The sequence below is a fragment of the Pygocentrus nattereri genome, chromosome 4 (genome assembly GCF_015220715.1).
Source record: "Pygocentrus nattereri isolate fPygNat1 chromosome 4, fPygNat1.pri, whole genome shotgun sequence".
NCBI lineage: Eukaryota > Metazoa > Chordata > Actinopteri > Characiformes > Serrasalmidae > Pygocentrus > Pygocentrus nattereri.
In genome coordinates this window covers 4,953,041-4,968,649 of record NC_051214.1, presented here as the reverse complement: position 1 = coordinate 4,968,649, position 15,609 = coordinate 4,953,041, and the positions used below count along the sequence as shown (strand labels likewise).

At 41.8% G+C, this 15,609-nt stretch overlaps 1 protein-coding gene across 3 annotated transcripts in view; it reads right to left on the bottom strand.

Moving 5' to 3' along the window:
* itsn2a (intersectin 2a) overlaps nucleotides 1-15,609 on the bottom strand; it is a 79,969-nt gene that overhangs the window by 2,126 nt on the left and 62,234 nt on the right. For all 3 annotated transcript variants that reach the window (XM_017714702.2, XM_017714703.2, XM_037537909.1), the window contains 13 exons: nucleotides 15,376-15,409; nucleotides 15,165-15,286; nucleotides 14,849-14,945; nucleotides 13,786-13,977; nucleotides 8,674-8,795; nucleotides 7,970-8,076; nucleotides 7,166-7,349; nucleotides 5,927-6,025; nucleotides 4,534-4,701; nucleotides 3,319-3,528; nucleotides 2,249-2,370; nucleotides 466-548; nucleotides 271-354 (listed from right to left, as the gene is read on the bottom strand). In XM_017714702.2, the coding sequence (XP_017570191.1) occupies nucleotides 271-354; nucleotides 466-548; nucleotides 2,249-2,370; nucleotides 3,319-3,528; nucleotides 4,534-4,701; nucleotides 5,927-6,025; nucleotides 7,166-7,349; nucleotides 7,970-8,076; nucleotides 8,674-8,795; nucleotides 13,786-13,977; nucleotides 14,849-14,945; nucleotides 15,165-15,286; nucleotides 15,376-15,409 (1,624 nt within the window). The remainder of the gene's footprint in view (nucleotides 1-270; nucleotides 355-465; nucleotides 549-2,248; nucleotides 2,371-3,318; nucleotides 3,529-4,533; nucleotides 4,702-5,926; nucleotides 6,026-7,165; nucleotides 7,350-7,969; nucleotides 8,077-8,673; nucleotides 8,796-13,785; nucleotides 13,978-14,848; nucleotides 14,946-15,164; nucleotides 15,287-15,375; nucleotides 15,410-15,609) is intronic.

Here is a 15,609-nt window from a genome sequence, read left to right as displayed (position 1 = left end):
GGACATTATTTTAAATGTTTTACATTGTCTTAAGTTTTAAGTGGGGACATTTAACTTAACACCACAGAGTTTATACTGGCAGCCTGGCAAGACTCAAAAGATCTGCTGGTCTTCTTGGTGAAGCTTATTTCATAGAAGAAAAATTTGTTATTTTCTCCTAATTTTTTAGCCTGAGTTGATGTTTTGGTCGCTGATGTTCAGGGCAAGGTTGGTTTAGGTGGAGCACAGCGGCATTCAGTGCTGCATCTGGAGATAGTCTGGTTCTCTCACCGTTAGGCTTGCAGGGTTTCAGCTCAACAGCCTCCTGAACTGTTACCAACAATCGTCCAATACCGCTTGTCTTCTGAGAGCGAGCTGTAACACAGATAGAGAAATCTGAAACTCAGCATTCCACCGAAACACCACACATATGATCAGAGTTAGAGTGCAGACTGAGGGGATATTTTACTAGCTCGTCATGCCAACCTTGGTACGCCTTCTCTCTCTTCAGCTTTTCCGTCTCTATGAAATGCTCCGAGGCTGCTTTGATTCGCTGGACCCAGGCGGTCCTAAACAAACAGACCAAAAGGACAACAGTCAATTTACAGTGTTGGAAAAGTCTTGAGGACCCTGTGGGATGTAATAAAGTAGAACTGCCTTCATGAACTTTATGGATTCTGTTATGGAAATCAGGGGCCAGCTGCACTAGCTAGACAGAAGTTAAACTGAAGGCTAGTTTTAGTGTTTTTACTAAGTTCATGTTTAAGCATCACTATGTTGAAATTGATTACACCATATGAACTAGGTTTAATATTGAGCTTAGTAGTTACTGTATATTTGCAACAACCTTGCATTCCCTTGCAACAGTTTTTCATTCCCTTGCAATAGTATTGCATTCATTTGCAATAGTTTTGCATTCCCTTGCAACAGTTTTTCATTCTCTTGCAATAGTTTTGCATTCCCTTGCAACAGTTTTTCATTCCCTTGCAACAGTTTTTCATTCCCTTGCAATAGTTTTGCATTCCCTTGCAACAGTTTTTCATTCCCTTGCAACGGTTTTTCATTCCCTTGCAACAGTTTTTCATTCCCTTGCAATAGTTTTGCATTCCCTTGCAACAGTTTTTCATTCCCTTGCAATAGTTTTGCATTCCCTTGCAACAGTTTTTCATTCCCTTACAACAGTTTTTCATTTCCTTGCAATAGTTTTGCATTCCCTTGCAACAGTTTTTCATTCCCTTGCAACAGTTTTTCATTCCCTTGCAACAGTTTTTCATTTCCTTGCAATAGTTTTGCATTCCCTTGCAACAGTTTTTCATTCCCTTGCAACAGTTTTTCATTCCCTTGCAACAGTTTTTCATTCCCTTGCAATAGTTTTGCATTCCCTTGCAACAGTTTTTCATTCCCTTGCAATAGTTTTGCATTCCCTTGCAACAGTTTTTCATTCCCTTGCAACAGTTTTTCATTCCCTTGCAACAGTTTTTCATTCCCTTGCAATAGTTTTGCATTCCCTTGCAACAGTTTTTCATTCCCTTGCAATAGTTTTGCATTCCCTTGCAACAGTTTTTCATTCCCTTACAACAGTTTTTCATTCCCTTGCAATAGTTTTGCATTCCCTTGCAACAGTTTTTCATTCTCTTGCAATAGTTTTGCATTTCCTTGCAAAGGTTTTGCATTTCTCTTGCAGCATTTTCACATTCTCTTGCAATCATTTTGTGTTCTCTTGCAATAGATCCTTTGCAAATACAATAAATTGTATTTGCAAGAGGATGCAAGGAATGCAAAATCATTGCGAGGGGATGCAAAATCTTTGTGAGGGAATCCAAAATTATTGCAATTATTGCAAGAAGTGCAATGCCATTACCTTGATTTTTTATTTTTAAAACCACTGCGATTTAGGGGCTTCATAAGTGTTGGGGAAACATAATTTTTTTGGTCAACTAAGCTAAGAACACTAAATGCTATGCTATGTGATTAGACATTCTGACGCTCTACCACGTTAGAATTGTGCTTAATGAAATCGATCCCAATTTCTGGCTTTGACATTAACAGACTTATTTCAGGTCGCTGTAGCGGTCCCTACAGCTGTCGAGTCCCAGAAGTCCAGCTGGGGAAAGGGGGTCTCCTGCCCACATGCAGAGCAGAAGGAGGAGGCAGTGCCACAATATCATTAGAAAGATTTTATGAAAAAATAAATCGCATCTCTGTGACCCTTAATAGAATAGAATGGCACCTGGAGCTTTCCACTCGAGCTGTATATGTGCGTGAGTACCTCTCATTGATGCTGTCGGCTTTCAGTGTGTACACACGGTCAATGTGTGAGATGTGAAAGATCGGGTCGTCGCTGGAGGGGTCAGACGGCATTTTAACCAGCACTTCATTCAAGAACACAGGCTACAGGGAAAGAGATAAAGACACATTATCTTTCTGTCAGATATACAAAATGTGAAAATATTAACTGTATTGTATTTGGAAGATGTAGGTGTGCTAAAGTTAGCCTCATAGCTAATGTAGCTATACAAAAATTGACTTAGCTAGTTTGCCAGTTAGCTTGTTTCCTTTACAGATAGTCCTCTTAACAAAGATCACTATAAGCAATATAAACAGTTGCTTAGAGCCCTTGAAGTCCCTAAGATACACAAGTATCTATGTTTTTAATTAATGTTGTTTGTTTCAATAATGATATTGTCAACAAGATTTTAGATACAAAAACCAAGAAGGCAGAAATGATCCACTTCTCCAATTGTAATTTATTGCTTTCACTTATTTCACTCTATTAATTAGCTGCAAAAGGCTTGCTTCACATTTAGCAGTCTAAAAATGCACCACAAGGGGGCGCCATTAGCAGTCAGATAGATTATGATATCCATCAAGGCATAAGTGCAGTGCTTTGCATCAGTGACACTGTGTGTCTTATTTTTCAAATTCAGTTGTTTCAAGTCTATTTTTCCTCTACACAGCTCAATACTGTTTGATCATATTTACTTAGTTGTCACGATTGGCCCCTCCCAGTCTTCTCATGTGCTTTTGTCTACCTTTTAGTCCTGTCATGTGCTTTTGTTTTGATTTCTTCCCAGTCCGGCCCCCTTGTTTTGGTACTCTGCCCCTGATTGCTCCCACCTGTTTTCCATGTACGTCTGGTTATCCCTGGTTATCCCTGTTTGTATTTAAGCCCTGTGTTTTTCTGAGTTTCTTGTTGGTCTTTGTTTGATCCCATCAATAATAAGTATTAATACATTTATTTCATCCTTGCATACACATTATCACTGGAGAGTCTACCAGAAAGATGGTAGTCCAGTTTTTTACCCATCTATAAAGCAGTGTTGGATGATGTCTTGTTACCGTTTTATACATCTTGTACATGGTGTTAGATTTGGGGCTGAAGAGCTTATCAGAGCTGGAGGAGAACTGCTTGGAGGTGTAGGTGAGGAGGAGGAAGTCGTTGAAGAGGAAAGCCCACAGCTCCTTGCTACTCTTGGTCTTCCACACTCGGCCGCTGTGCAGTAGCTTGCGAGGACCCAGGCAGTTGGTTAGAGAGTTAAAGACCAGGTGCTGGACAGGCAGGAGTGAATCTGTTTAGTCTTGATTATGGTGAATTATTGCAAATACTGTAGATCATGAAAGCATGACCATTTGTGTCACCAAATTCAGAAATGTTGTTACCAAACTTTTGAAAGACAATGTATATTATGTGCTATGTATTGTTTGGAATTATGTTGAATGACTCCTAAAATTAAGATAACACTGATACATAAAGACACTTGGAAGTTGTCATATGCTGTAATGAGTTGTCATGGTAATATGGCGCCATACACCGGTCAGGCATAACATTATGTCCACCTCCTTGTTTCTACGCTCATTGTCCATCTTATCAGCTCCACTTACTGTATAGCTGCACTTTGTAGTTCTACAGTTACAGACTGTAGTCCATCTGTTTCTCTGATACTTTGTTACCCTCTTTTACCCTGTTCTTCAGTGGTCAGGACCCCCATGGACCCTCACAGAGCAGGTACTATTTGCGCGGTATATCAGGACGCTCTTGGATGGATATTTTTGGTTAGTGGACTATTCTCAGTCCAGCAGCAACACTGAGGTGTCTAAAAACTAAAGAGAATGATCCACCGCCCAAAGAGTACCTGATCTGTGAGGGTCCATGGGGGTCCTGACCAATGAAGAACAGGGTAAAAGAGGGTAACAAAGTATCAGAGAAACAGATGGACTACAGTCTGTAACTGTAGAACTACAAAGTGCAGCCATATAGTAAGTGGAGCTGATAAGATGGACAATGAGCGTAGAAACGAGGAGGTGGACATAATGTTATGCCTGATTGGTGTACATTATCAAACAAAATCTGTCATGACAACTGATGACAGCATATGAGCATATCTTCCATGTCATATTTATGGTTATGTCATTCTTATGTAGTAGGGTTCAAATGGAGTGTTACCAGTGTCTCATATAAGACACACTGGCATCTTCATGGAATATCATGTATTATCATGTATTTTTGGGTGATAATACAAGTTTTAATCGTTCGTAATGGCCCACAAGCCTCACCTCGATGACCCCTTCACACTGCACATGGTTCTGGATCCACTCCAGCCTGTCTGAGTTTTCTTTCTCCCTCACGCCCTCATTCACCTGAGAGCACAGCTCCTCTGCTCTCTCCAGCGCCTCCCGCAGGTTAGCTTGATCTACATGCCCCACTGGTGTATTCTCCAGAATCTACAGCCACACAGAAGGAGAAAAATATACATAAAGGAATTTTGCAAAAAACTCTATAAACATGGACAAAAGTACAAAATTCAGACAATATGTTAACCTAGTACTGCTTTTGACTGTTTAGCATACTTTTTTACATCCCACTTAGTGCCGAGAAGGAAAAAAAGCTCAATTTACTGAATATACAGTATTGCGTGAAAGTCTTAGGCACCCAAGACACATTTTCAAAATCTATTTATTTGTGTAGTTTGTGTTTATATGTACTGAAAAAATTATTAATATTTAAATAAACAAAATGTATAGAATATTAATTAATAATGATTATGTATATATACACAGTCACCGGCTACTTTATTAGGTACACCTTATTAGTAAAAGGTTGGACCCCCTTTTGCCTTCAGAACTGCCTTAATTCTTCATGGCATACTTTCAACAAGGTGTTGGAAACGTTCTTCAGAGATTTTGGTTGGTTATTTGAGTTCCTGTTGCCTTTCTATCATCTGGAACCAGTCTGCCCATTCTCCTCTGACCTCTCACATCAACAAGGCACTTTCGTCCACATAACTGACCGCTCACTGGATATTTCCTCTTTTTCGGACCGTTCTCTGTAAACCCTAGAGATGGTTGTGCGTGAAAATCCCAGTAGATCAGCAGTTTCTGAAATACTCAGACCAGCCCGTCTGGCACCAACAACCACGCCACGTTCAAAGTCCCTTAAATCCCCTTTCTTCCCCGTTCTGATGCTCGGTCTGCACTTCAGCAAGTTGTCTTGACCACCTCTACATGCCTAAATGCATTGAGTTGTGGCCGTGTGATTGGCTGATTAGCTATTTGTGTTAACAAGCAACTGAACCTAATAAACACACTCTGTCCATGAAGATCACGAACAGGAGTGGAGACAGGGCACAACCCTGGCGGTGTCCAACGCTAACATTGAAAGGGTCTGACTTAATGCCGAGTATACAAACACATAATCATATGTACCTATGATAATTACATGACACAGCAGTTTTATGGTGGTACATTACAGTAGCGTGTTCTGTGCATTGTTTTATGTTAGAGCAGCTTCACAGCTCTTGAAGGTCACAGTGACCTATAGCAGGGTTCAAGTGCTGCCTGCAAACTGTCAAACGTGATGATACGACGATGCATTGTAAATGTGCCATATGCTCATTTCTCTCTATTAGTGTAATAATTGGTCTCTGGTTTTAAAGTGCGGAGCTCTCACGTTTCTGATGAGCAGAGGATAGCGCGTGATCCTCTGCATGGGCTTCAGCAGGAAACTGGACAGTGGCATTCCTTTACAGCGGTAATTAGTAGCAATTTTCTAGAGGAGAACAGAGATACACAGATCAACATCACTATTAATTTACACATGGAGGCAAAACATCTGTGATGCTCGCTAGTGGCTATAGTGGAAATATCATTAAGCATGCAACTTAAGTCAAGCATGCTGGTCTTCCAGTGATCAGTTCCCACTCTAACCTGATTTTGATTTATCCAATGAAATCCAGTCTGGAATCAGGTCAGTGCTCTACAACTGAATAGGTTTCAAATTCGTGGGAAAATAATTATGATAAAGATGATTTTACATAAGTGATTGCAAGCATGTTGCTAGTTGGTTTCTGTGGTATTCTGGGTGGCTACTATGGATGTTGATAGGAGGTTGCTATGGTACCTCAGGTGGTTGTTAGGTGGTTAGATGCTCCAGGTTCTTTCTAGGCAGCTGCTACAGTATTTAAGGTGTTACAGTGCAGTTGCTATGGTATTGCTACATGGTTACTATGGTATTCCAGCTGGTTGCTAAGGCATTGCTAGGCAGTTGTTAGACAGTATTGTATTTGGTATGGTGTGGAATTTAGGTGGTTTTTAGGATGTTGCTAAGCGATTGTGAAGGTATCCAAGGTGATTACTAGGGTGTTAATAGGTGAATGCTGTAGTGTTTCAGGTGGATGCTATAGGTGTTAGATGTTCACTGTGTTGTCCAAAGTGGTTGCTGAGGTGTTGCTAGGCAGTATCTTAAGTAGTTGCAAGGGTGCAGCTAGATGGTTGCCATGGTATTCCAACTGATTGCCAGGGCATTGCTAGGCAGTTGTTAGACGGTATTGTATTTGGTATGGTATGGTATTTTATGTGCTGGTTAGGGTGTTGCTAAGTGATTGCTAAGGTATCCAAGGTGATTGCTAGGGAGTTAATACGTGATTGCTGTAGTGTTTCAGGTGGTTGCTATCGAAGTTGTCAGGTGTTCACTGTGTTGTCCAAAGTGGTTGCTAAGGTGTTGCTAGGCAGTATCTTTAGTAGTTGGAAGGGTATCGTTAGGTGGTTGCTATGGTATTGCAGGTGGCTGCTATTGTGTTGCTGTGCTGTTGCTATGGTATTCTAGCTGGTTGCTAGGGCTCCTCTATTCCCAATGCTGGAGGGAATCAGGCATGTTGGGATGTGAGTTCAGTAACAGTAGTACTGTAACCTTTAAGAAGAGCTTGAAGTCGGGCGATGCGTCAGTCTTCTGCTGCAGCAGGGCAGCAGCGTTGAGCTGGCAGCTGCAGAAGCGGATGTAGGCTTGCATGTGCGCAAGCTCAGAGGAGAGGATATCACCAATCACCTGCACCGGCATCCTCTCACCTGCTGTTTTCTTACGCACACGCAAAGCTCTGAAACACAAGCACACACACACACACACACACACACACATATTTGTTTTTATTCCTTGTAAGGACATGCATCACACATACAGTGCTGTGCACAAAGCACCTAAATAAACATAAAAACAGTATGTGGCATGCGCCCGCCCTCCTGGGCCCCAACGACGACAGCTGAAAGAGCGGGAAGGCGGGGCCCGAACACTCAGTGGCGACGAACCCTGGCGAGGACGGGGGCGCTGGTGCCGACCACGAGAGGCACCAGAGCAAGGAGCAAGTCCTGAGCTCCGCCGCCCAGGCCCCACCTCCGGGCCCCGGCTGAGCGGCGAGCTCTCTGTTCCCTCTCAGCTCTGGTGCTTGAGCACCTTTAAAAAAAAGCTGAGAGGGAACAGAGCGAGAGAGGGACGAGCAGCAGCAAAAAAGGAGACTGAAGAGCTGAAAAGCTCAAGGAAGAGACCGAAAGGTCTAGCCAGCTTGAGCCACTGAAATATTGTATGCAAATTTCATGATGAATGGACTAAAAGAAACGGCCCATCATCCAATGCCAATTGACTAGTTTATCTAGTCAGTACTTCATTACATACATATATGTATGTATATATAGTTGTTGTTGTTGCTGAGCTGTGACCCACTTGAGTAGCTTGGTGTTGCACATGATCAGTTCCCTCCAGTTGACGAAAATCACCGCCATCTCAGCCTCAGTCAGACGGCCTGATTCAGCCATCGGCTTATAGAACACCTGCACATGCAATTACACAACGAGTTCAGTTCCACAAAGCAGGATTTCATGGTTAACCTCATAACAAAGTCAAATACCAAAGCAGTGCAACAGGAGAAGAACTGAGATCATTCATCACAGGTGAGCAATGATGAGACAATCCACATTTATGATTTATGGGGAAATCATGTAAATCATATACCCCTGGGCTAAATGTAAGTTCCCGTTAACAACACTGTTACTGATCTGCTTAAACTCCTGCATGGTAAACATAATACATAACTACATTTAGGCAGTAAAAAATAAATGTAAAGTTATATGAAATATTCCAGATTGTGAACTAACTTTTGGCCAAAATAAAATTCTAGCTATGCTGTTTATGTTGACTATATTTGACTATTGTGTAAAAAGTTCCATCATTACTAGTAACAGTTAACAAGTAGTAATAAAATAATAAGTAGTATTATATTATCCACGTAGCTAAAGTGTGCAGAAGTGAGTTCTCCGTAGAGGACGTGTTGATTTATATTCACTTCAAAAATCAACAAAACATGTAATCTGACAGGGGAGTACAAACTTTTGCACACAACTGTATGTTCTGAGTGTGTGTTTTTGTACCTCCAGCACCAGCTCCAGGTCCTGTAGGTAGGTCTGCTCTGTGTGAATGAGTTCGTGGATGTAGCCCTGCCGCTTCCTCTCCTCTGAGCTCATGGAGTCTAAGCTATGCAGGTCCGCGCACCCTGCACACACACACGCGCACACACACACACACACACACACACACAGCAACAAACACATACAGGCACACACACTTCAAGCTAAGTACATACAGTATTGTGCCAAAGTCAGAGATCACCCTTTATTCATTTAATGTCCAGTCAAAACAGCCATTGAGTACAAGCTATTCATTTCAAAGGAGGCATTTCTGAGGAGATTAGATATCAGATAAAATAACTAGAGTTCAAAAGACTGATTTAAACCAGAGTGAACTGGACTCTTTAACAACCACCTGGAAGACCTGGTAGACACCAAAATTGGCCCCCATCAGATAAACAGCACAGAAAGCTTTCGTCTCTGAGAGAGAGGAGAACATCAAGCTGCTCCAGATCTGAAAACATCTACAGGCGTTTCTGTCCATCCTTCCACTTTGAGAAGACCACTCAGCGCTGTGGGTCTGAAAGGAGGTGTAGCTGATCAAGAAGAACCTCACTGAGAAAAGGAGATGCATCAAACAAAGAAAGAAGCTGAACGATGGACTGACCACCCCAGAGTCCAGACCTCACCACTGAATGGGTTTGATTACTTGATTATTTGATTTGGAGGCGTGTCTGCAGGTTCTTTGAGGAGCTGAAAGTGAGTCTCCTGAAAAGAGTGGACGCTGTAACGAAGGTGAAGAGTGAAACACTAAATACTGAAAACATTGATATTATATTTCGTTTATAAGGTCTCTGTGTAATTCCCTGTTAATGTTTAATGCTGTGAATAAAATGAATAACTTGTACTTAATGGCCTTTTTGTTTGGACCGGAATCTATTTCTTGTTTTACTTTGTTTCTATTTTAGCACAGCAGGTCAAACCCATAAAGCACAACAGAGCACTGCAGAATCTCACAATCAAAAACTTTATTTCTTAATTTCTCGTCAAGCACTTGATGTGCAGAGCAAAATATCCATATAAAAACACTGCAAAGCTGGAGTGTAACGTCTGTTAGAACACATGGAAAGCCTGGCGTGGCCGTTAGCTGGTTGCATAGCGACTGCTCAAGTGCTTCAGGTGCGTGTCTGCTACATTTCGACGGGAAGAAGCCGACAAACTCATCATCTACACAGGCTGAGTGAGGACGCAGTGTATGCTGGTGTAGTATATAGACACACACACACACAAACCCGCAGGCAAATACACACTTTTAGGGAATGATTCAGAGAAAAATCTCATTTACACGGTTCTTCACTTACCTTCAATTTAGTCAATCAGCATGTTTGGGATCAAATTTTGCTTCTTTAGTAGTCATTAAAATAGTGCTAAGAGGCTAATGTAGCTAATGAACACCAGAAGTCAATAGTCACCCAAATCTTTTCTGTAAATACATCCCTAAAACTTCTCACAACTCACTCACACCACATCCAGGTCTTTAAAAGGGAATTCCACTGATTTTTCACCATTGCAAATTTCTCCATAATTTAACTGTTGCAGTGAAAGTGGTCTGATGTGAAACTGTTTACTGTGGAGAACTCAGATTTCCTTACAGAGGTGGCGATAGGAACCAGGAGTCAAGAGAATCTGTGTCTTCTGAGGTTTTATATGTCAAAATACCTCTAAAGAGCACTAAAAATGGGGCTCTGGAATGACCTATGTGCGGTAAATGGTGAATGTTGTAGGTAAAAACGTCCATATAATATCTCAGACAACAGGCAGCATATTCATAACCATTTCAGGGAATGACCTTATGTGTGGGAGCTTTTAGACCCATTAAGCTCTTCAGACGTCTGGTTCCTATCACCACCACTGTGAACAATTCTGACTCGGTAAGTTTCTCTACAGAGCTTTTCACACCAAACCACTCTAAACGACCTTGTTTATATCGTAACAACAGAAAATTGGCAGAATTCGCCTTTAACGTCGTGCAGACTTGTTGATGTGGTTTAGGAGACAGTACGACTTACTGTGAACTATAAAATGAACAAAACTTTGCCGTGTAACATTTTGGACAAGTGGTGCAATGAATTCTGACACCCTTATGGAATCGGACTCCCCATCCCATGCAGGGATATGGATGCTAGACTCCATTCACAATTTCTGTTGTTTTTATTTAAGATATATATTCTTTAGCTTTAAGATTAGCACTTATTTATAAACATAAATAAGGAATAACAGTAATCAGGAACGACCATATGCCTAAACCACATCGACAAGTCTGCTCAACCCAGGTGAAGACAGTTTGAGAGACGTTCTGGGGATGTATTTATGGAGAAAAACAATTTGGGTGACTATTGAATTCTAGTGTTTGCTACCTATGCTGGCCTTATAGCTCCAGTGCAAAAATAAAGAAGCAGCTTTTGGACACCAAACATGTCTAGGTTCAGGCATGTGCACACACAGACCCCAAGGTGGGCATGAGATCCTGCCCCTTTGCCCTCAGACTATACTAGTGCGCTTGCTTGGTGCGTATTTTGCCTCCTCCATTCTTAAAGCGAGACGAGGCTCAGCCTTGCTCCAGAAACAAAGCTCATGGGCTTGGGCTCTATGAGATCCATAGCTCTTGGGCGCCCTCTAGTGCAGTGCCAGCCAAATGTGGAGATTTCTCCAGTCCTGTCACGCATCACCAAAGCGCTCATAATCTCTTTGAGGAAGCATCACATTCCATAATGAGGCTATTTTGAACTAGAAGCAAACATAATGTCGGAAATAAGGTGTGCTAAAAATTTACAACAGGTTTTCGTTTCACAGGGATTCATTCGAGACTATGTGGAGATTTTAATGGGAAAAAATCTGCATGATGAAATCATTATGATGTAAACAAAGTTATTGAGAGATGAGAAACTAACCCAGCCAGATTTGCTCACAGTGGTGGTGATAGGAACCAGACGTCTGAATTATTTAGTGCCTTTAAAAGCTTTACATTATTTCAGGAGGTGGTTATGAATATGCTACCTGATAATGAAAGCACAATAATTTTGAGACAAGAGTTGGTCTAAAATCTAGTTTTTTTAAGGCAATTCATGGTGGAGAGGGACATGCAGGGTGCACTGGTGGTCTTGGATAGTACATTTGTGTTGCAGACACCACAAGCCTTGGTTCCTATCACCGCCACTGCAAAGAAATGTGAGTCGGTATGTTTCTCTACGACTCATTCTGTATTAAACCACTCTGAATGTTTTTTTTCTCAACGACTGAATTATGCAGAAACTTTGAAAAGCTGGTGGAGTTCCCCTTTACATACAGTTATAACTAAATATTACACGGTGTTGAAATAGTGCAGCAAATTGCACAACAGTGTTGTTAAAACTCGCATGTCTTTCTTGATAAGAAGGTGATTATGTTGCTCCTGTTTCACCTTAAGCCCCCCCAAAAATGCCCATGCATGAGCCTGCCTTGGCTGACCTGAGGTAAATGGAAAACTGTGCCCTTTTTGCCTAACCATTCCTTTAATGCTCGCACAAACACACGTACATGAAATCAGTGCCTCTCCTTCCTCGCTACACACTGAACAGTACTACTGCAAGAATGTTAAGGGCATTAAAGGGCATTCCACTCCTATAAACTTGAACTAGCCTGTGTTACAGTAAATAACCCTGTTTCTACCAGTCACTACCTTTTTTATTTCCCTGTTAATTCCAATAAGGTATAACAAGCAAAGGAGGAAAACAAGAGAGAAGGAAATATCCAAATTGAAATAGCAAAAAAGGGGGGAGGGGCCAGATCCAGAAAGAGTTAGTGAGGGGGTGGAGTCTCATCTGCTGCTTCCTGGAGCTGAGGTGCTCTGAGCGGAGGTGGAGGAGGGGTAGAAAGAAGAAGAAGGGCCAAGGCTACAGTTCCTGAAATAAAGCACAGATGAGGCGAACAACAGGAAAGGGAAAGGTGAGGGGAGTGGATGAGTGCAGCCATGAGAGACAGTGAAGAGAGGGATGGACAGCATAAGTCAGTATTGAGGGAAAGGGAGAAATACGGCTCAGTGTTTAAAAGCGAATCTAAAGCTGAAAAACAAAGGGTAAAGATAAAGTCAGCCTGAAATCATTCATTTACAGAGCTGTAATATACATATATATATATATATATATATATATATATATATATATATATATATACACGTACACCAATCAGGCATAGCATTCTGACCACCTCCTTTTTCCATGCTTATTGTCCATTTTATTTGCTCCACTTACTATATAGGTGCACAACCTACTATATAGTACTTTGTTAGCCCCCTTTTACCCTGTTCTTCAGTGGTCAGGACCCCCATGGACCCTCACAGAGCAGGTACTATTTGAGTGGTGGATCATTCTGTGACCACTGATGGACTAGAGGATCAACACAAACTGTGCAGCAGCAGATGAGCTGTCGTCTCTGACTTTACACCTACAAGGTGGACCGACAAGATAGGAGTGTCTAATAGAGTGGACAGCAAATGGACAGAGTGTTTAAAAACTCTAGCAGCACTGCTGTGTCTGCTCCACTCAGACCAGCACCACGTCAGTGTTACTGCAATGCTGAGAATGACCCACCATCCAAATAGCACCTGCTCTGTGAGGGTCCATGGGGGTCCTGACCACTGAAGAACAGGGTAACAGAGTATCAGAGAAACAGATGGACTACAGTCTGTAACTGTAGAACTACAAAGACCAGCTATACGGTAAGTGGAGCTGATAAGATGGACAGTGAGCGTAGAAACAAGGAGGTGGTCAGAATGTTATGCCTGATCAGTGTAGATATATTTGGAAATGAAAACTGTCGAATCATTATTTAGACAAAAAGCCTTTTTGATATTGTTATAAAATGTATCCAAATAAGTTAACACATCCTCTACAGACAGCATTTTCAAACATGGTGTTTTAGTGCACAATTTCTATTTACCACTGGGCATAAAATGCACCGTCACTTCTGCACAAGCAGAACTTTTTTTTGTTTTTGACATGTTAAATGCACAAACGTTTGTATACAACTGTAGGTACCGTACAAACACATGAAGTTACACCAGAAAGGAACATTCTCTCAAAATAAGATAGAACTCACATTGCTGACTGGGATCGGACTCTGTGGTCATTTTCACGTAGTTGGTCGGAAAAAGCCCCATGACCCCGTTGAGCTCTCCTTTCCACCAATCAGAGTCGTCCTTGTTGAGGACATTAATTAGCTGACCTTTCAAGAAGCTCATCTCGTCCTCGCTGGCTGCTTTGTAGTCATACATAGCGATGACCTGACACACTGAGGAGAGTGAGGAGCAAAAAAAAGGAGAAACAAAGTCGTGAGAGAGATACACCAGACCTAGGCTCGACCTAAACCAGAGTGCAACAGTCTGTTAGTAGAGAAGGCAGGTAACAAGGTGTGTTAGTGGGCCGGTATGTGGGCCAGTAAGCTATTTGGGAAAGTAAGTGTTGATCTTTGGGAGCTCGATCCCCAGCAATGCCACAGCCATCCATGGTCAAGAGTCCAAAAGAGTATAACTGTCCTCTCTCTGGGTGGGTGGGATGTTGTGCTCTCTCCCTAATGTTCAGTGATACCACCCAATGTGGGTGTCTGTTAGTTGACATAACAGAATTAGTAGTTAGTGTTCTCCTCCAAGCATATTGAGCTGCCAAATGGTGTTGCATCGGGAATCTGACAAGATGCTTCATGTTTTTTGTTTCATGCTTCTAACCAAAGGCAGTGTGCATGGTTTTCTAGTGCCTGTCTTAGGTTTCACGCTCCTAGCTTGGCAGGATTTCATGATCGAGGAACTTAGCTAATGAGTGACCCAAGCTGGACAAATTCTGTTTGAACCCAATCTGATCTGAATCCTGTTTTGAGCCTAATATTGACCCTCTAAACTGTACTGTTTAGAGTCTAAACCCAACTTGGAAAGATTCTGTACAGAACCAGATCTGATCCGAACTATCAACTACCAGATCATCAAGTTTTGAGTCCAAATCTGACCAGAGCCAGACAAAATTCTGTCTGAACTCAACTTAATTCAAATCAAGTCCAAACCCAGCTTGAGCCAGAAAAACTGTGCCCCATTATCGCTCAACCTGCCAAGAAGAACCTCTTGTTTCGAGCAAATATCACAAGCTGTACTGTGTATGCAGGCGTAACATACGTGGCGGAGGTGCAGGGGTGGTCTTGCCACTGTTGGGCTCCAGCAGTTTGATGTTTGAGGATTGGAACCATCCCTTTTGACGCTTCTTTCCACGAGCCTACAGCACATGCTCACAAAAAGCACTGTTCGTTAGCACCATGCTAATTGGTCTAATTGGTATAAGCTTGCTTTATTCCTTGGCTTCAATGACCTCAGAGCTCCAGTGTAAATCTAAAGAATCTGTAGACACCAAACGTATCTTGGTAGGTCAACTACATTTGGGGTGAGGGGGGTGAAAGCTACATTAAACTGTAAGTGATGTATACATAACACTGACCTGGAGTTCTCCTAGCCACCAGCCACAGGAGTTTTTATGAAGAACCAGGATCAGCTGACCAGGGGTTAGACTCAGCTGCTCCGCTGTTGTTGCGATGCAAGCTGCTGTTACCTGGGCAATCTCTGAAAGGAAGGACGGAAAAGTAACAGATCAATGCTCGCTTCGTCCTTCAGCCTGTGGGGACTGTTCTGGACAACCTTAATCAGCTCACCTGGCTTTTTACTGGACACACCAGATTTGGCAGTCTACAAGAATAAAGCAATATTAGTCATAGTAGTTACACAATAATTCAAACAAATTACTAATTTATATTATTTGCTGAATAATTTATAGGAGTTACTGAGTCACTAACATAGTAGTTACTCACTATTTTAGTAGTAGAAGTAGTTACTACATAATACGTCCTAAGACTAATAACTGAACGTGCAGTTTAAGGGTTTAAAAA